Source organism: Rhipicephalus sanguineus, unplaced genomic scaffold, assembly GCF_013339695.2.
Source record: "Rhipicephalus sanguineus isolate Rsan-2018 unplaced genomic scaffold, BIME_Rsan_1.4 Seq1237, whole genome shotgun sequence".
NCBI classification, from domain to species: domain Eukaryota; kingdom Metazoa; phylum Arthropoda; class Arachnida; order Ixodida; family Ixodidae; genus Rhipicephalus; species Rhipicephalus sanguineus.
In genome coordinates this window covers 33543-54406 of record NW_023614542.1, presented here as the reverse complement: position 1 = coordinate 54406, position 20864 = coordinate 33543, and the positions used below count along the sequence as shown (strand labels likewise).

The 20864-nt window shown below is 44.0% G+C and overlaps 1 protein-coding gene across 1 annotated transcript; it reads right to left on the bottom strand.

Moving 5' to 3' along the window:
• Nucleotides 1–4624: 4624 nt before the first annotated feature.
• On the bottom strand, nucleotides 4625–17883 carry LOC119376499 (ornithine decarboxylase-like; the record flags this gene model as incomplete). Its single annotated transcript, XM_049411427.1, has 6 exons — nucleotides 17878–17883; nucleotides 14085–14184; nucleotides 12748–12971; nucleotides 6636–6796; nucleotides 5372–5541; nucleotides 4625–4813 (listed from the first exon to the last, which is right to left on the bottom strand). Coding segments are annotated over exons 1-6 (850 nt in total), but the record flags the coding sequence as incomplete, so codon positions are not given.
• Between the last annotated feature and the right edge of the window lie 2981 nt (nucleotides 17884–20864).

Genomic DNA, 20864 nt, shown 5'->3' with positions numbered 1-20864 from the left:
GATACTCCTGCCACATCTGTGTAGAATAACGGTGTGTTGCACCAAGGGTGGTTTTAAATCCAAATAATTGATCTGCATGCGTTGCTTATTCCCAGAGTCCCGGATCGCTTCTCCCGCCCCTTCACTCAAATTGACAGCCACACTCGGGGAAACGAAGGTGTCGCTATGGTTTGGCGCCTCACCACTCGTGATGGGAAAATCAACACCGGCGTTCGCCCTGTCAAGAGGGACTCGCTCCTACACTCGTTTTGGTTGGACAAGAGGACGGAGAAAAAGAGTGAGTGGCACCCACACAAGCAAGCCTAAATCAATTTCGTTTGCTCTTTAAAAGACTCTCATATCATCTTGTGCTGCAAGTTTGTTACCAAGTCACATGTTACTAAAGCTACCATTTGCAAGTTGCGTTTTACGCGATAGCGGCAAATAAATCGTTCCTTGCTATGTCTGTTTGCATTAGTTTTGTTGTGAGCCTTCATTATGGCTTTTGTAGATCCCTTATTGTGTAGCGTTTTGCAAACTTTTACTGCAATTCCGCTTTCTCATCACGATATCACGTCCTGTTTTTCAGATACTATTTTTCATGGCAGCTGACGCTGAACAGAAGTGACAACATAGCAAGTGGTAAGTCTGATGCCTCCAGCCATCCCTACTTCCTGATTTACTCATAATCATAAGGAATAATTGTGAAACACGATGCCGATTTCTGCAGTGTATTTTGCAGCATATGACAGTATGCATATCATAGTCACACATTTGAGTAGGCCACACTCACACAAGCATGTAAACGAGGTCTACCTCAACGACCTATTTGGAAATCGCAGACAATCTTTTATCTGTTGTTAAAGCACCATGTATATATTCGTGCTTCCTATATTACTCTGCTGGAAAAGCTGCAATATTTTGATTAGTGTTATAGGATAATGCTAAAATTGAACTATTTTTTTTTTAATTTTGGAGTCACTGGGCACAACGGCAAGTATTATTCGATCTGCTTAAAATGAGTACCTCACTATCTCCAACAGCAGTCGCGCGACGATAGAGCATGAGTGAATTCACTAACTTAAATTGTTCTAGAGTAGCTTGATGCTTCTCTCTGTGTCAGTTGACCCACTTAGGAGTGTTACCGGCAGGAGTCGTCTGACTCCCTCAGAAGTGGTAGTGTGATCTTTCAGATAAGAGTCCTCTCATTCTTCCTGGGAGAGTCAAGGCGCTCTCCTGTAGCGCAACCTGTTTCAGCCTCCAAGAGATTTCACGTATCTCTTCAAAGAGTCGTATATGTGGCAAGTCAGAACTCTCCGAAAAGAGTCACACAGACTCTTCTTTTTTTCGAGCCTAAGGCCGCAAACTTCATTTGGTTTCTGCTTTTCTCAGCTGTTGCTCCAAGGTTTTGAAGCCTCCCTGGTCACGTGTGTTATTTCTCTCTTACTGGCGAACTCAAGGTGAGATTGACCAAATGTTTTTTTTTTCTTTTGCAATATTTATCATTACCTTTTTCATCGCCCGCTGTCGCATAAATCGCACGCTGCATGCACTTTCACACGCTTTTTTCGTCTTTTCTCATCAATTTCTGGCTTGAGAGCATTAAGTATGCCGACTCCGGATTGCTCTATAAACTGACCAATGTGTGTCTGCATCGTTAGTTATAGATTGAAACGCGAATGGGAAATAACTAATCACACGAACTACGCAAAATACGACGTGCAGTCGCTGTCTAGCTATTCCAACACAATACAAAAGACTGAGGCATAATTCTTCGTCGTGATTAGTCGTCGCATCAACAAAGTGCACATAATGCCTTACAGATGTGTAGCTGTTACCTCGCTTCTCCGCCGAATGACGAATAATGGCGTAGTGGGTGCTTCCCAACTTCACAAAAATTATGATTTGTGGCGTAGTGGGTACGTTGCTAGTGAACTTGTTCAAAGGGAGTATATAACGGGCCATAGAAATGCTGCTCTTCCAGGTTTCGCTGTGAGTGTGCTGCGCTTCCCGCGCAGGCCTGAAGTTTTTTCTTACCGTTTTCGTTTCTTTTCCTGCCCTTCTGCTCCTAGGACTTTTCTGTTCTCAATCTCGTTTTCCTATATAGAGTGGCGTGTCTGTGCTTTATATACACGGGCGCATAGGCGTGCGCACGAGGTGGACAGAGGGGGGGGGCGCCTCTCTAATCATTTGAAGGGGGGCGCGAATTCTGCCCCATACTTTTACTCAGTCGGGCCTTTCACGCCATTTTTTTATGCACAGGGATGTGGCTATGCATGCTTTTTTTGACAGTAGTGGCGACCGGGGACCCTTGGTGGTGAATTCAAAGAACATTTTACTTCTTATCTTTACCCCCGGAAAGGCGGGGCTTAGGCAGGCCGTTATGACAAGCACCATCGTTACTTCATTTTAATTTTTGTATTCATGGTGGAGCGTCTTTTTTTTTTCTGACTCGACAAAAGAGCCGGGGGGGGGGGGGGTGGTGGAGGAGGGGTGCTGAAGTGAAACTGGGCTCCCCCTGATGGAGAACCCTGCGTATGCGTATGCGCCGGCGGAATTTACCATTCTTGAATAAAAGATTTTTCTGTCTATCTCAAATGCCCCTTACGCACACATCGCAGCCAACCATACTTCAATCGCCGCCTCTTGAAGGATCACGATGAAAGAATGCAAGAAGGGTCACGAGCAAATAATGCAAGCGAGCTCTCTTTACCAACCGTGACGTTCTCGATTACACGCCTTCGCCATTAATCGACCATCAACGAGATAAACAATTTATATCATTTGAGTGCGAGCACATACATTCTGCTTTCCCATGTGAATACAAAATTTGGGAACAAGGAAAGGTGATCTATCTCATCAAGGACTACTTTTTTTTCGTTTCCAGCTATCATTGCGATTCGGGCTGAAATTCCCTCATGCGTTGCTTGTGCGATTTCCTTGCATTTGCGTAGAAGTTGGAAGTATTCAACTGAGATCACTAATCCGGTCGTTTATGTGCTATCACCTGAGCAACATATATCACGAATGCAAATAGAGCTTCCTTCAAGTGCCACAAAATGTTGAATCGCTAGTTCCCTTGGCCGCAGCGTTTCTTGCTATGCACCACCAAAGAATACGGCGTTTTTTTTTTGTTTTTTTTTCTTCGCATCGTTAACGCAGCGAAAATTGCCAGCGATCTCTGCCGATGTGGTAATGGTATATGCTGATGTCAGCTTCGCATATTTTTTCAACCGCATTCCAGCCCACTCCCCCTCGAAAACGCCAGTTCTGCTATTCGACTGTGTGTTGCACGACAATTATGTTGCTGCAGTTTATTTTTTACTTTTTATTATCACCCGAGCCGTGCGCTTATCACCCGAGCCGTGCGCCGGAAACTGTTCATGGGGGGAGGGATGGCAAGGAGACACGGAATAAAACGTTTATTTGATGTTCTGTGAGAAGATCGGTGAGTGGGATCCTTAGTCCGGGATCCCATTGGCGCGGGCTGATGTCAAGGAGGCAATACGCCGGAATCTAGCGGCACCCCGTGGCCGGCCGCGGTACCTACGCGACGTGGAATGTGGTGTCCGAGATTGTGCAACCGGCGTGCAATTCGTGAGATGAGCCAATACCTGCTGCGCTCGCTGGCTGAGTAATTGGGCACGCTGGCAACGCAGCTGGTATTACGCTGATATAGTAAGAGCAAGTCATTTTTCACTGTTTTTGACACCAAATGGCATATCACCTGCTGCGTGCAGTGTAATATGTTTCTCACATTTTCGCAGGACCCTTAATTGCATGTAGTGGGTTTGAACGTCCAGGAACTGGACGCTGTTTTATGAGGCATTTATGAGGTCGTAGTCGTTCTCAGTCGATTCCAATGTTCCTTCCTTGTTTCAATGCCTCCGAGATCGGCCGACCTCGGAGCGATCGAAGAGGTCACTGAAGTGTGACGTCACAATGACATCACAAACATTGACAAGTTATGATGTTATGATGACGTCATGATGCGCCGTCATCGCTCGCTCGGAGGCCGCTTCGGTTTTTGTACTCAGCCTTGCGACACCTCACAAGGCCTTTGGGTGCCCTTGCAGTGTTGCAGTTTCGCGCAAGTTTCGCAGGCTGAAGCGTCAATATATCGACTAAAGTCTTTCGTCTTAAAGCTCAACACGTAGGCACATGTAACTGTGACACACGTCCCCGCCCCGTGCATCGCGTCGTGGTTCCGTTCTTTCGTATGCCGCACGTGCTGCACGTTGTGGTTGTCGTCGTCGTTATCATCGCCTGCTGGTGGCGACGAGTATCTTGCGGCTTCGGCATTTTCCACAAGATCACCACGGATCCGAACTCGCGAGCAGCAGCTGAATATAGTCTGTCAGCGCGCGGCAAAATGGCAGTGGCGATTACAACGACATCATTACTAGCTGCGCCGCCTCGGAGCTCGACTTCACGTCCCCTTAGGAGATGTCAATATCGTGAGGTACGGCGTATAGCGCTCGATTGCGCACGCGAACGTCAATGTAAATTACCTCCCTAACTATATTCGCTGTTGAGATTTCATAGATGATACATGCACGTTCACGGAAAGTGACCCCGCAGACTAGCCAACAGCGAGTGCCCCTTTAGTCCTTACAAGCACTTCTCTCCCCATTAGTATGCTCACCGTCGCTGCCCTCGCTCCTCCGCTTGCCGATGATCTTTGTGTAGAGCGAGAAGGCTGATGAAACGACAAAGCCGCCAGGTTCGCTGATTACGGTGACGTTGTAACTTGCAGGAAAGTGCTTCTCGAGACACTCGTTGACGATGTCTGCAGTCTGAAGACAAGAGGAGGAGATGGTCAGGAGCTTTTCGACTACTCGAACAAAGTAACACGACGAAAGGCACGCTGGTTGGCTTTGTAAGCACGAAGGTATAGTAACGTATCTGGGTGTCGTTTGTAGTTACAAACATCATTATGAAAGCAAGAATGTATAGGGGGGCCATAGGGGTGTTGTCACTGTCCACATGTACCGAGTGTTTAAGTTTACCGTTGACCTATGTAGTACACGTCTGAGGTCGCAGAGCAGTGCCCTTGCGCTAAGAGCGCCCATCTACAAAGATCTAAGAGTATAAAGGACCGGTGTTGCTTGCACCTATAATACATTATTCAGTTGACCGCATCAGTGCAAATTCTTGTCCCAAGGACGCGTTTTGAGTACCGTCGGTGCTAACAAAAAATCCTTAACCAACACTGTTTGCTTGTTCTAGTAGCATAATTGCTCCCATTTGACAAGGAAGAAGGGCTTGCTCAGCTACACGTATTCGGCTTTCTTTCCAGCATCCAACTATGTTTCCATTTTCAATTCAAGAGGACAGGCCCTATGCAACCAGTGGGATGACGCCATCCGCTTGTTTGAAAATGTTCAAAAACTCGCCTCTAAGAAAAGCGGTGGGCATCCCGGCTCTCTTGGAAAGCCGCCGCCGATGTCCAGCAGAGTAATGTCGAAACCGATGTCTCGTCCGGCGTCGAAGATGCGCCTCGCGGCTGGAATGGCTGCTGCAAAAGCGCTGGCATCCTCGTTGCTTCCTCCGACGTGAAAGCTGTCATTGCAATAGATGGAATTAAGTGTCGTGCTGAAAATGAAACGTGGGACTATCAAAACTATTCTTATTTTTAGAATAGTTTTAGAACTTAGTTACACAGTTAGATTTAGGCCTTGACAGTGGCATGTTTGTCATGAATTCCGAGGCTAGCTATAAAACAACGCCCTAATCTTACGAACCCACCATAATATATCACAAAATTATGTGGTAAAGTATGTACGCCAAAGCTATGTGCAGGCAAAGCGACGCGTTATAACCAACTTCAGGACATCGACGTAGTATGGCTGCCATTACAACGAACGTAACTGTCAGATATCGGCAGTGATAGTAGAGGTGCCGTAAAGGGTGCGCCTTCTTGCGATGACACGACTTGGGATGTACAAAACAAGTTCCCATCATAGGAATTGGGATGTTGCGCAACCATCCCTCCAAGACACACAAAATGTTTTACTGTTACAGATAATCTTTGTAGCATATGGTTCTCCACTGTCACTTCTGGTATTCCTTAATTACGTCCCTCTGAACATTTGGAGAGACACGACTGGAATGTGGACCGAACCAAGTCGTAAAACCAGCGCAGAAGAAGAGTTACTGGCAAACATGTGCAGAATGCTTGCAGCATTCTCACTTCATCCTTTCCTGCATGTTCGTTTTCATCTACCCCTGCAGATTGCGCAAAACTCAATTTTGATGTCAACACAGAACTGCCTTCTCTTCATTGTTTACGGGTCTTAATCTGTACCGAGCAAATAGTGCCGCGGTAGACTTAACCTGCAATTTCTTCTAAACTATATTCTAGTTTCGCGATAATAAGTTCATTAAAAGAGAAGATGAAAAAGAAGACTTGATTTTTGCAGTTCGTGCCCAAGCCCTCTCACTTGTCGGCGTGACATCACATATGTCAGTCTTTATCCGCAATTGCTGAAAAAGTTTCCTCAAGGTCGCCACACTTACTGTATAGTTCCCTCAGAACACGGTGTAATTCAGTTTTAACAACGGTGAATTACAGAGGCCCCAACAGATGGCGTTTGGGTATACGACGTTAAAGTGCCTTTATTGCACGTGTAGCGCAATGAAGGTATGATTGTTACCACACTCCAACCACGTTGAGTCCGATGCACTTTGCCAGATGAAGCAGGTTGACAGCCTCGGCCTCAGAGCAGCCGAACTTGTCGCCCAGGCGAAACCAAGCCTTCTTGTTTTCAACTTTCAGCCTCAACACTAGGCGTGCGCTTGGGTAGTGCTCTTTTATCTGTTAGAAAACGAACATGGATGGACTTAAACCCACGACAGCATGTTAAGCACTGAGCAGCAGAAATTATAGGCGTATGTATTTTATAGGTATGTGTAGATACATTATCTTTTCTTGAAGTCGCAGCGTTAAAGTAAGCACAGCACGGAAAACATGAACACAAAAAAGAAACACAAAGCGCTAGCTTATAGTGTGTTTTCGAAGAATGGGGTGCAGACTTCAAAATAAACTTGTTCTCAGTTCGCCTACATTAAAGTGCTTTCACAATGTATTGTTAGAATGAATAAGGACAACAGACTCGCGCAAACGGCTGTAGACTCATAGTGTTGACCTATACCGCGCACACGACTGCCGCTCTGCTCTTTGACGTTGTGTGTGTGTGTGTGTGTGTGTGTGTGTGTGTGTGTGTGTGTGTGTGTGTGTGTGTGTGTGTGTGTGTGTGTGCTCCCCCTCTCTTTCTTGACTCGTACTTTTTTTTCAAATAGCCCAATCCCTTTCCTCTGTGCAGGGTTGCATACCGGTTATGCTAAACTGGTTAGCATCCCTGCCTTTTCTCTCGCTCCTGTTCTCCTTCCTTTGATATGGAAGGTACGTAATCTGGCTCGCTGTCAGTGCAGTGGGCGGAGAACTAACGCAAAGTGCATCGTGTTTTTTATTGTAGTCTGCTCCTGTAATTTCCTGAGTCAACGTACGTATGACTATATTTCCAAGTGCAAAAAAATTTCATATTGGGGAAGCCAAGTGCCGTGTACGTCTTTCTTTTAAAGACGATGGTCTTTCTTGGGATACTTAAACGGAGAAATTTTGGTCTGTCTTTCTGTTTGTCGGCACGTCACTCGATTCAGCCACTCCGCTAAAGTTGAACCACTTGCCCAAGGGCCAGCCATCTTGAACGGCTGACTAGGTTCATACTTGTGTACATTGTCGATCAAAAAGCAAACATTACGCATATCTGAGGCGCCACAACACTAGGTATGTATTAGGTGGTGTGTTCCTTTAATAGAAAATGCATACATACGTAATTCTTAAGACCTTAGTTTCTTATGCTGCGCTGAATTGCGACTGCGCTGAAACTTGCCTTCCTCCGTGCCCTCTGCACGAGCTCATTGTTGTGTTTCAGTTTCGGTTCTGTATTGCACTGTACGAATGCCATAGGGCGCGGCTCTGGCATTCCTGTTTTACCCAGGCGACGTGTAGATAAAAGAGTGTGTGGAGAGTACTCGTTGAGTGCGGACGTTTCTTCTGCTTCAGCGCTTCGCGCCAAACCGCGTGGTCGGGCTGGCTGGCGTCCCCGCCGGTCTTCGCCTGCTGCTGCGCCGGGACTACCAGCCCGCAACACAGCACTCATGTTTCCCGACGTATTGCCAGATGGCGTCCATACCTCACGCAGCGCCTCTTCTATCGTCCTAAGACGACATTTGCAGCGAAGCACGCAGATAGGCGGCCAATTTTTTTCTCAAACCCCGTTGCCGCATCATGTTGTCTAGCCATGAACTACTAACTGGTATATAATAATAATATTAAGAAGAAGAAGAGAAAGAAGAAGAAGAAGAAGAATGACACCGCACCCATTCTCATCCATGCTGACGCCAGCGGTCATGGACTCGGCGCTGTTCTTTTGCACCGACATGAACGTTCTCGCGAACGCGTGAGCGCATACGCAAGTCGTACCCAGCACCTCCACCGCTCTCCAAGACGGCAACACAGTTGTGGTCTCGACGACGTTTATTCGGCAGAGCCGCATTACCAACCCTTCGAGCGAAGAAGACGCTCACAGTGGTGATGATTATATACAGGTCAAGAAGATGCAGGACAAATATTGTGAATATTGCGCTCACAATAATATTAAACGTTTCGCGACATTTTGATAGACCCGTGTTGAATAGAGGGGTTAACCAAATTTCTATGTAGCACATGCTTGCGATAGAAGTTTTCTCTTCGCAGACCTCCTGTTCGCAGGGAGACTGTTCGCAGGGATACTGTTTGCAGGGAGACTGTTCGCAGAGATACTGTTCGCAGTATCCTTGCGAATGTACATTTAAAGTTAGGAGTGTTCGTACAGTCGCGCGTAGCCATATACCCCATAAAGTGAACCGCAGGATGACCACCGCCGTAGCTCAGTGGTAGAGCATCGGGCGCGTTATTCGAAGGTCGCAGATTTGGTCCCTGCCTGCGGCAAGTTATCTTTTAGGGGCGAAGCTCCTTAAAGCGGCACCCGTTCGTCCCTCGTAGTAGTGCGTAACCAGTCGTAACGCTAGTACCGGATCTTGACCTCCAAGGTGGTGCCGGTGGGAGATTTTTCCTCTGCGTTGTTGAACAATAAAAATTCGCAGCGTGCGCGTTAACTAAAAGCCGAATTCTTCTGTCTCTCATTCCCCATTAGCAGCCATTGGCATGTTCCAGTAGGAAACGTTAGTAGAAGTAGAAGTGTAAGTGTTAGCTAAAAGCCGACTTCTTCTGTCTCTCATTCCCATTAGCAGCCATTGTTTACCTCCAAGGTAGTGCCTAGTGAGATTTCTCCTGTGCGCGATGAAACAATAAAAATTTTGTTCAAAACGCCGTTGATTGATGAAATAAACCAACGAAAGACGCCAGATGTTTTCTAAAAGCAAAACGAAAAGACGCCAGATGTTTCTAAAGCAAAACGAAAAGACGCCAGCTGCTTAACGAAAGACGCCAGATGTTTTCTAAAGCAATGGTTTTCTAAACAATGAAAATTCACAGCGTACATGTAAAATTAAAGTGAGCTGCAAGTCGTCATAACTCATCGAACCTTTAGTATAAACGCGCCCGATCTCACGTCGGTGATGATGTACTGGGCAGAATTCACGGAATATTCACGGTTTACCGATGAACCTCCGCAGCTTCGCCCACTCATCATCATTCACTCCGTGGATATGCTGTGATTTTTTTTATCCGCTTTACTTTCTTCTCATTTACATCATAATTACTACAATTAACATCCCCTATACTTTCCTACCCTATTGAAAATCGTGGGTTGGTGGATGCTGGAATTCTTGGTGGAGAAGGTGGAAACAATAGTGGATGTGGTGGAGACTGTGGTGGTCATAATGGCTGATGATGGCGAGAGTGGAAAAAATGGTGGCAGATGGTGGTGGTGGTGGCGAGCTTCTTTTGGTGTTAAGGGGGGACGTGGCAATGGGAATGGTAAATTTGGTAAAAATGCTCAATTTTTCAATTTATTTTTTTCTGCAATCCTGAGACCATGTTTTAAGGCATGGTGAAATATTAGACCAAAATAAGCAGTAGAAGTTGAAAAAAAAAAAGCGTTTTACTAGTGTGCTGTCATCAAAAACTATGAGAAAATTAGGCTTTAGAAAATGCAAATCTGCAATTTTCCCTTGACAGAGTGCCACCGTATTGGCATCATCATAAAGAGGACAGATAGAGCTCAAGATAGCCGCAAAGCTGCATTTGTCCAATGAAAAAGAAAACCAGCTTCCTTCCGAGCTCCACTTTCTTAGCTTTTAGCTCCATTTTCTTTGAGCTCCATTTTCTCAGCTTTCATTTTTTTAACAGTTGCTGTCAGTCATCCCAGCGCCATTTCACAACAAATACAGATATAACCATTCCGTTTCTTGCGCTTAGATCCTGAGAAATTGTTGAGTGCCGTAAAGCTGTCCATATTTGTCTGCACATCATACAGATTTTTATAATTAGCTTTTTGTAAAGGTTAATAGTAAGGCAATATGTACAAGAAATTTCAAAAATTTTTGTGTGTGCTTATTTGAATATTAAAAGATAAACCAATAGCTTTACGGCACAGAATGAGCCCTTCTGAATATCTTTATGCAAAAATCTTGACGAACTTATGTCTCATTCATTAATTAATTTTGGGATGACAATGAGAGTCTATCAAGTGTTGTAACTCAAGAACTACAACAGATAACTCAAAACCGATTTCAGTTAAGATATCAGCACAACATATCACATCTGCATGCCAAATTTCACCACTTTATCTCCATAAATAAGGAAGATAGTTTTCATTGCCACGTCCCCCCTTAAGTGGAAAATGCTGGCTGATGGTGGCGAGAGTGGAAAAATGGTGGCAGATGGTGGTGGTGGTGTCGAGCTTTTTTTGGTGTTAAGTGGAAAATGCTGGCTGATGGTGGCGAGCAAAACATGTTTCGGTGGATGGCTTGGTGAACAAGCTGGATGACGGTGGCATGATGGAAGTGCACGTGACATTATGTGAAATCACTGTCACTTCTAATGTATTGCTGTTCAATGTGTAGAAAAATATGTTTACAGTTCAAAGAAGCCAACGCCGATCATTGAGCTTTCCACCACGCTTTTTTTTTATTCATGCGGCGTAACCGCCTCAAGATTTGTGGAGCACAGCAGCCGTGAATGTTTGCATTTTACGCATGTCTTATCAGGTTTACATCCGCGATGTGCTGCTCCATTGTGATGTTTACAAGTCTAGAAGTGTCGGGGAACAGCGACAGTATCTGTGTTACATCGGCGCGCAGTTGCCGAGAAGTAAATGAGCCCTTCCAGCGGGTAGAGCAGAAAACAGCCGCCGCTTGATACCGTCACGCTAGAAACGCAACTCTGGCAATTCTTGCACACTCACTTACCTCAGCGGCACTTTAAGGTAACAGTAAAATGCGTGCGAAGCTAAAATGCACAAACTTTTACCTTCGGCCTGCGTCGAGATAAGCCCGACCAAGTATCACTTCCACCATCATATTCTACCATGATTGCCACCAAAGGTTAGGCATAGCTTACCGACCGAGTCCGTCTACGTGTTATCGGCACTTCTGGGTTTCAGGATACACGATTCCGATGAGTACGAATGACTTTACAGCACAGCTGTGCCATCGGCTAACCTAAATGAAGCATTTTTTCTTGTGTACGGTGTCCGCACAAGAAGCGATCAGCATAGATGCGACGCGCTTCCAGCAAACGGATCCGCTCACCAACCGCCGGCGGTCGCACTCGCCGGCGCTTCTCTGACACGTATGCGAGAACATAGACTTGTCAATTCGAACGCCTTACTGAACCTATATGATGGCATATTTTTCCCGCGCACTGCACTTGCGTTTGGCCGAGCTGTTCTGCAGTTGTAGCTAATGATACAGCGTCAGATCAGTGCGCTGGCACGGCTGCGCTGTAGTTTGCACGAAAAAAGCATCACAGTACTCAATTAACTGTACGCGCGTATTTATCGAATGAGATTTCAGTCGACATAAAGCCTCTGCACATGTCGCCCTTTGGAAAAAGCGAGAAACGGCAATTAAACTTAGCTGTAACATTCGGTTCACTATACCCGCTCCTCAGTCCACTTGACACTTTTTTTGGAGTTACGTTGTGAATTCTACAAGAAAGTTAGCGCTGTTGCCATTATCGACGTGCCATTCGTTACCGGCAGCAGTTCGCGTTTAATAACTATGCAAATTTTAGTAGCATGTGAAGATCGCGTCTGTGTCCAGTATGAGACATACAAAGCTGAAGCCAAACGGTGTATTCGTATGTTGACTAGTCCTTTTGCAGAGCTCAAAGCAACTGCCAGCGTGGCGTAGTGGTAAAGTACTCGGCTCGAGATCCGAAGGTCGCACGTTCGACTCCCGGTGGCGGCAGTTTTTTTTTTGCATACGGCTTTCTTTTCTTTTTTTGTACTAATTCTTTCTACATCGCCTTCTATACAATTATTTATGTGTAACAGCTAATCACGATGGTCCCGACGCTGTAGAGCCGTTTTACGCTCCGCTATTCCCAGCATCCATCATACGCCAGCGTCCAGCATACACCATGTGCCACCATCTTCCAGCACCATAATCCACCATAATGGTGGATGGTGGAAACCACCATCCCACATGGTGGATAAATTTTCAATAGGGTAGTCTTTCTTGCCTGGTAGTTATAATTATTGTTGTGTCTAGCAAATAAAAACGAGCCCTTAAAAATTACCCTTCTTTTGTCTTTACCTTGTAAAGTTCATGAGCGCTGTCGAAGGTCATCAGGTCGACTCCCAACTTGGAGGCGCGGTGCAGGTAGCTGACGTGCTTCTGAGGGTGGGCGTATATGATACGCGATGGGTCCACACCAAGCGACGTCATGGTTTCGATTTCAGCGATGCTCGCGCAGTCAAAGCCAATATCAAGACTCGCGAGTACTTCCAGCACAACTTGATTATCGTTGCACTTGACGGCTGCACATGTAGAGAACTGCATTTTGCCTTTTAGTCCACACAAGGTTTCAAAGCGTAAAAGAAATTCTCGCCTTTCACGCGCCAAAACCACGATATCTTTACGAACTACGCTGTAGCGGGAATCTGCTGAATAATTTGACCACCTCTGTTTCCTTAACGTCCGCCGTGGTGGCACAGTAGTTACGGGGCTCGACTGCTGGCCCGGAAGGCGCGGGTTCGACATAGGCCGGGGCGGTCGCATTTCAATGCAGGCGAAATGCTAGAGGCCCGTGCACTGTGCAATGTCAGGGCGAACTAAACAATACCAGACGGTCGAAATTTCCGGAGCCCTCCGCTATGGCGTGCCTTATAATTACATCGTGGTTTTGGCACATAAAACACCGGAAATCACCATTACTAAAATGTAAGCACGCCGATTTTTCTGCATATCACCCTCTCAAAATGCGGTCGCCATGACCGGGAAGTGTGTCTTCGTGCTCGAGCTTTGCAGCGTATTACTTCAGCCTGCGGACAACCGCGTCATGTGTACACGAATTCAGGCCGATATTTACAAGCCATCCGCTTTAATGGCGGCCGCAAGACGCATCCTCTGAGTGGGAAGGAACTACAATGCTAAGTACTATGCCATTTACAATAAAGCGTCGCGGTGGAAGGTATGCACTTCAGGCAATGCTCAAATAGGCCGTTTTCTTAACGAGTCATAAACTAAATATTGCTAGAGCCGAGCACAGATGCTATTATGACCACACCTCTAGGAAATGATAACCAGCGCGAGGGTACTAGTAAACAACATGTGGTTGAGCGAGAATCGGCATACGATGCTCCAAAGTGGAACATAGCCAAGATGGCGCCTGTATGCTCAGTTGACGTCGCTTGCAAGCAGGCCGCCGGCATGCGACTTCGCGTGCGTGCACCCTCTGTACCCGCTTCCTGTTGTTTAAGCACAGTGTTGCTAAATGCACGGCTTGCCATGACCCCTTTTTTACTACATATGCGGCCCCATTGCACATCTACGTAGCGTAGTGCGCAGCTTTTCCGAAAGTCGGTACATTTGAAACAGCCGGAAATGAACATTTTAAAAAAGCAAAATAAAAAAAGGCCCAGCGAACTCACCGTAAAAGGGCTTGACCCGTGGGAAGTGCTTGCGCAAAAGGTCGACCTTGTAAAATAGGTCATCGATGTCTGCGACGAAGAACGGGTTCTCTATGCCGTCCTACACAAAAAATGCACCACATCAACAACGATGCGAATATTCCCTAGAAATGCGTTAGTTCGACAGTCAAAAAGATGGCAGAAAATCTTGTGTGCCCTGTTTAAGTATGCGTTAAACGAACTTTCGTGTCGGCGCGCGTTGAAGGCATTGGCGCAACGCTTCTATTGCCTTAGATGCCTTACGAAGTGTGACCTTCCACTAAAGAACTCATTTACAAACTCGAAGCAGTCCAAAGGAAGGCACTAAGATGCATTTACAACATAGGCCAAAAGATTCACCCACAGAATTACTAAAACGGGCCCGTATCCTCACCTTACAAAACCGAGCCAAGCTTGCGCGATTAAAAATGATGTATCAGCTCATCCACAAAGACATAAAGATTGACAGTTCCAAATACTTATCTTTAACTCAAACACGACAAACGCGACACTAACACGCATTATCATTACATGAGCAAGTCATTCATACGGACAGTCATAAATATTCATTTTTTCCTTTAATGACACGTGAATGGAACAGGCTAGATCCTAGTGTAACAACCAGCGCGACGTTATCTTCCTTTTTAGCATTGCTTGAAAATCAGCTACATGCTGCCCAGTTATGAGCTACCTGTATCACCATTACTTCTGTATATTTTTTTTTACATCAGTGTACTTTTTGTTCCAGTTTTCCCTTTGTATGCCTCTTTGATCATTTTTTTTTTACTGTTATAGTGTACCCATAATTCTGCTTATCCTACACACTGTCACTTCGTTTATTCTTCAACATTTTTATATCAGTGTATTTTTTGCTCCAGCTTTTCCTTTGTATGCCTCTTTGATCACTATTTTTTTTTTGGCTGTTATACTGTACCCATAATTTTGTTTATCCTAGACACTGTTACTTCGTTTATCTTTAACTATTTTTATATCAGTGTATTTTTTGCTCCAGTTTTCCCTTTGTATGCCTCTTTGATCACTTTTTTTTTTTACTGTTATACTGTACCCATAATTTTGTTTATCCACACACTGTTACTTCGTTTACTTTCACCATTTTTTCATCAGTGTATTTCTTTTACTGCAGTTTTTCTTTTTGTATGCCTCTTTGATCACCTTTTATTTTTTCTCATTAGGATGTACTATTATTATGTACTACTACGTCTTCTAGTCTGCCTTTGTTAACTGCCAATATTTTCCTTATGTGTAATTGAATTTGTACTATTTGTATTGTTGTATTGTAACAATTCAATATGCCCTTCCTGTAAAGATCCCTAATGGGATCGACAGTATGAATAAATAAAATAAAAAATAAATAAAAATGTGAGTGTCGGCGTCCGCGTCAACACCAATGGTAAAAAAAACTGTCGATGCTGTCATACAGGACGCCTAACGCCCACTAAAACACTACAGAGCGAACAAAGAAGTGACTGAAAGTAATTACTGATCAACTGAGAGCAATTGAAAGCAGGTCAGAAGCAGATCCCTGTGCTTCTTCGTCCTTCATGTGGTGATTTAGGCGTCTAGAATTTCCCTCATTATTCAGGTCACAATAATATGAAGTAGTTAAGAGTAACTAAAGTATTTTAGGTTGCTTCCCTACTGAAACGTTCCGTATAAAATCGTATGGAAAAAATATGGACTCCATACAGTTTCCTTATGAAAGATACGGAAAAAATATGGAATTTTATGGACGCATACGGAAGTTGTATGGTATATATAGAAAGTTCATTATGGAAAATATGGAAGGATAAGGAAATTTTGCGGAGTATATGGAAAGGTCCTTATGGAAAATATGGACGGATAAGGAAATTTTACGGAGTGTATGGAAAGTTTCTTATGGAAAATATGGACGGATAAGGAAATTTTACGGAGTGTATGGAAAGTTCCTTATGGAAAATATGGAAGGATAAGGAAATTTTATGGAGTGTACGGAAACTTTCATAAGGAAGATGTGGAAACCTAAGGTGTTATGGAAACGTACGGATTTTGTAAGGTGCATACGGAAAATCGTCATAAGCGTATGGAAAACGTGTGGATTGTGGCCTATGCGGAAAATGTACAACTTGTGTAGATACATTTTCACTGGTAAGGAAATCCGAGCTATAGTTGGTATGAATGCATTGTGGAATAGCGCAAATAAGACACAAGGACACAGGCAAGTGCCTGTATCATCTCACTCGCCTGTGTCAATGTGCGCTATTTGTGCTATTCGAGAATGGATACAACTTCTGCAGATATGACTGTGTGCAATACCCCCGTCACACGGCAAATCTAATGTCATTTACAACGAATGACATTAAGTTAATGTCATTTTACCTGTGTTGCTGTCACACGATGAAAACAAATGAAGGAAACAAGCATAAATTTAAGGGCCCCTTTTTTATGTTAGACACAATATTATTGAGAACTAACACTCAATCAGAACACGCCAATATTGACGAGAACTGTTAGTTCTCATTACTATTGGCGAAAAACAAATGTCATTTTAAAATGATGACCATGACCTTAGCCCTCCTGAGCCGTGACTTTGGGAGCAATAAAAATCTATGAAAACATGCTTGACATGCGCGTAGTACCAAAAATAATTTCTTATCACTAAAAGGTGCTCCTAGAATATAAACGCAGCCATTTTACACAACTTGCCACAGCTGCACGGCACGAACGAGGTCAAGCCAAGAGCCAGTTGAAAAGCAACGTGGCCAACAACTGACCTGGCTGCAGAAATGAGACAGCTGCAGCAATTTCGTGTAGCCACCGCCTCAATCACCACAACATGAGCAATCGGACGATCAACACCTGGGGGGGGGGGGGGCGCTGACATTGCGCCCCCCCCCGAGTCGCAGCGCCTCCTTCCCTATAATGTCAGTGTGTGGAACTGACTTTGCGCCCCCCCTCTTAGGTGAATGGGGGGGGGGCGCTCCCCCTGCCCCCCCCCCCCCTTGTGCGCACGCCTATGATAAGGAGGATGCATGGGTGCACTGGTGTTATTGAGTGGAACCCATTCGTGTGATACGCATGTGCGGAAAACAGTTTTACGGCAGAAGTGAAAATATTTTTAGCGCATAAGCTTCTCTATCAAATATGCAGAATATTTATTTATTTATTTCTGAATACTGCAATATTAAAAGATCATATTAAGGCGATTAAGAAATAAAGATATGCAGGCTTGAATAAACAAACAAGGCACAGTAATTAATGCAGGAATAAGAATCGTATATATGCAAAAGTATAAAAACACAAATAGACTTACCAACCAGCACAAAAATATAACCCAACGTGAGCATTCACTCATGTTCATAGTCGTCTGTACGGTACGATGTTCATACTCACACCCCTCAACACTCACCCATACTCAGACTCATGGCTACTCACACCAATGAGTATGCACGTGGTGTCTACTCACACCTCTCGACAACTCTTACTCACACCTACTCACACCAATGCCTATTCACTCACGTTAATACTCACGTCTAATCCCACCCGTCAACACTCACTCATGCCTACTCTTATTGATGAATATTAACTCGTGTTCATACTCATGCCTACTCCCACCCCTCAACACTCACTCATACTCACATGCCTACTCACACCGATAAATATTCACTCATGTTCATACACACATCTCACATCCTTCATCACTGGCTCATACTCACACTCGCGAGTACTCACTCATGTTTATACTCACACCAACTCATACTCTTTGATACTCACTCACGTCCATACTGCACACCGACTCACATTCATGAGTAACCATTCATGCTCATACTCAGGTTTGCTTACGCCCCTTGTCACTCACTCGTAATCACACTCACGCCTTTCAAACGACTGTGAGTGTGTGTACTCATGAGCATAGGTCGGCAAAAAATGTGGAGCTCACTCAGGCTCACTCACCAAGCATATTTTGCCTTTAGTGCTCACTAGAACTCAGACTCACCAAAATTTTTCTAAACCAGACTCACTCGGACTCAGACTCACTGAAAATTTTCTCAACCAGACTCACTCGGTCTCAGATTCACAAAAATATTAGTCAGCCTGACTCACTCAGACTCAGACTCACGGCTCGATCTGAGTCTGAGTCGACTCATTAGTGAGTTTGCCGACCTATGCTTATGAGTGAGTATGCCGAGCTGATTTTCACATCTTCTCCAGGTAAAAGACCTGTATACGCATTGATTGTTGCAAATGATTCAGTTCAACAAAAGTGAGTTTTGTATTCCTAAAAATATTTGTCTATGTTCATGGATTGGTTACCCAGAAGCTGTACAAGGTGGGCTGAAAGTAACATGTCTTAAAGTAAGTCAATGAAGTTCTTGAGCTGCGGTTAAGCACAGCGTGAAATTACTAGTTTAACCCATTGTAGTAGCACATGAACACTGGCAACAAAGACACATTCTCTTTGCCATAAAATGACTCCACGAAAACTTTTTCTTTTGTCATAATTGTGTGTTAGTGAACTTCTTGTATTCTCAGTATTAAACCAACAATGACTTCAATCAAAGAAGACCCAGTGGCCTGTAGGCATTGCTGTTTGGAAAGATTCACATTGAACAAGCACTTTCTCTGAAGTAGTATTAGGCAGTACTTCCTTCATTTTATATATATGTGTACGTCATAAGAACATACTCAGAGTCACCTTATAATATCGCTTGCACACACTTAAGTTCTGCCTAAAAGCCTACAATAAATATATATCAGAGATCATGATTTAAGGTATACATGCGTGTAAATTGTTCATAAACTAGTGGTGCTACCTGCGTGCCCTCTTTATATGACGCAATTTTATCTTCTCTGAGACACTGGCCTTAATTAAACACATTATCTTACATATTGTGATATGCGTACGCACAGTGTTGTACATATGAATACTTCATGAAACAAATGTATGCAGTTTTGTTTAAAAGCTTCACTCTCAACCATTTAGTTGCTCAAAAGGGTTTAAGAGCACGCATGTGTTTACATAGTTCAACCATAAAGGAAGTATTGTTGTACTCAAATCTGTAGAAGAGAAAGCTCACTGCTCTCATTAAGAGTGACAATGTTGCACTTCTGATCCTACTACTGTAATACCTTCGTCATCAGCTGGTTATACAGCTGAATAAGTGCCTGATCTTTTTTTTACATGTTGTCGTATGTGCTAATAAGTAAGAATGCTGTTCAAATCTCAAGTGATCAATAACACATATGCATCGTCATACTGATGCTCACTGTTGAAGATCACATGTCGAGCTGCTTGGTTATCAGTTTTCATGCAAGTTATCAACTAGCCAACTGTAAAATACAGACATATGAAGCAAATTTGCCTGTCTGCTCTACTTTCCTATAGACCCTGAGTGTTGATGCACATGATTATTACCTATTTATACTACAAGGGTACATAAAATGAAACAGAAAATAAAAAGAGGTAATAGACGAACGAAAGGCAGGCAGGTTAACCAGGTTGAACTGACTTGCTGCCCTACGGTGGGAGGGAAGGTGATCAGAAGAAGAATTACTCATGAAAGCACAAGGGATGTGTACGCACACTTAACCGTGTTCATCATTGATGCACCTATGAGGACTCACGTTCGTACTCACACCTACTCACTCACATTCATACTCACGCCAACTCACTCTGATGTGTACTACGTTCATACTCAGCTTTGCTCATACCCCTCATCACTCACTCGTACTCACAGTCATGCTTTTCAAATGAGTGTGTGTACTCACAAGTGAGTAGTATGCCAAGCCGTAGTCGTCATATCTACTGTAGGTAAGAGACCTATATATACACAAAGATGGTTGTAAGTGATTAAGTTCGACAGAAGTGAGTTTAGTATTGAGAAAAATATTTGTATATATTCATGGATTGGCTACCCAGAAACTTTACAAGGTGGGCTGTAGTAGGATGTCCTAAAGTAAGTGAATGACGTTATTTAGGTGCGGCACAGCATGAAATTATTCGTTTAACCTTTGTAGCAGCACATTGGCACTCGCAACAAAGACACGTTCATATTGTCATAAAATGACTTCATGAACACGGTTCTTCATTTGTCATAGGTGTGCGTTATTGAACTTCTGGTATTCTTAGTATTAAACCAACAAAGACTTCAACCAAAGAAGGCCCGGTGACCTGTAGGCTTTTGCTAATTGAAAAGGTTCACATTGAACAAGCACTTTGCCTTAAGCAGTATTAGGCAGTACTTCCTGCATTATATACGTCATGAGAGCATACTCAGAGTCACCTTAATATGTAACTTGCACGCACTTAACTTCTGCCTAAAGGATCATACTAAATGTATCTCAGGGATCCCAATTTGAGGTAGCAAGTGTACGTGGTTTAGACTAGTAGTGCTACCTGTGTGTCCTGTATATGATGCCATTTAAACTTCTCTGAGTCTGGTTTTGGTGAAATACGTTTTCTTCCACGATGTGCCACGTGTGTGCACAGTGTCATGCGTACGAAAACTTTATGTAAGAGTCAAACGTATTCAGTTTTTGGTAAAGAGCTTCACTCTCTCCCATCTAGTGTACAGAGAGTCTTAGTGCACAGATCTGTTTACGTATTTCAGCCATAGAGGTAGTATTCATGTACTTACATCTGTTCAAGAGAAAGCTATCACCAAAAGTGACAATCTTGCACTTCTGATCTTGCTACTGTAATACCTTTATCATTAGGTTATGTGGCTGAACAAGTGCCTCATTTATTCACATGTTGTATGTGCG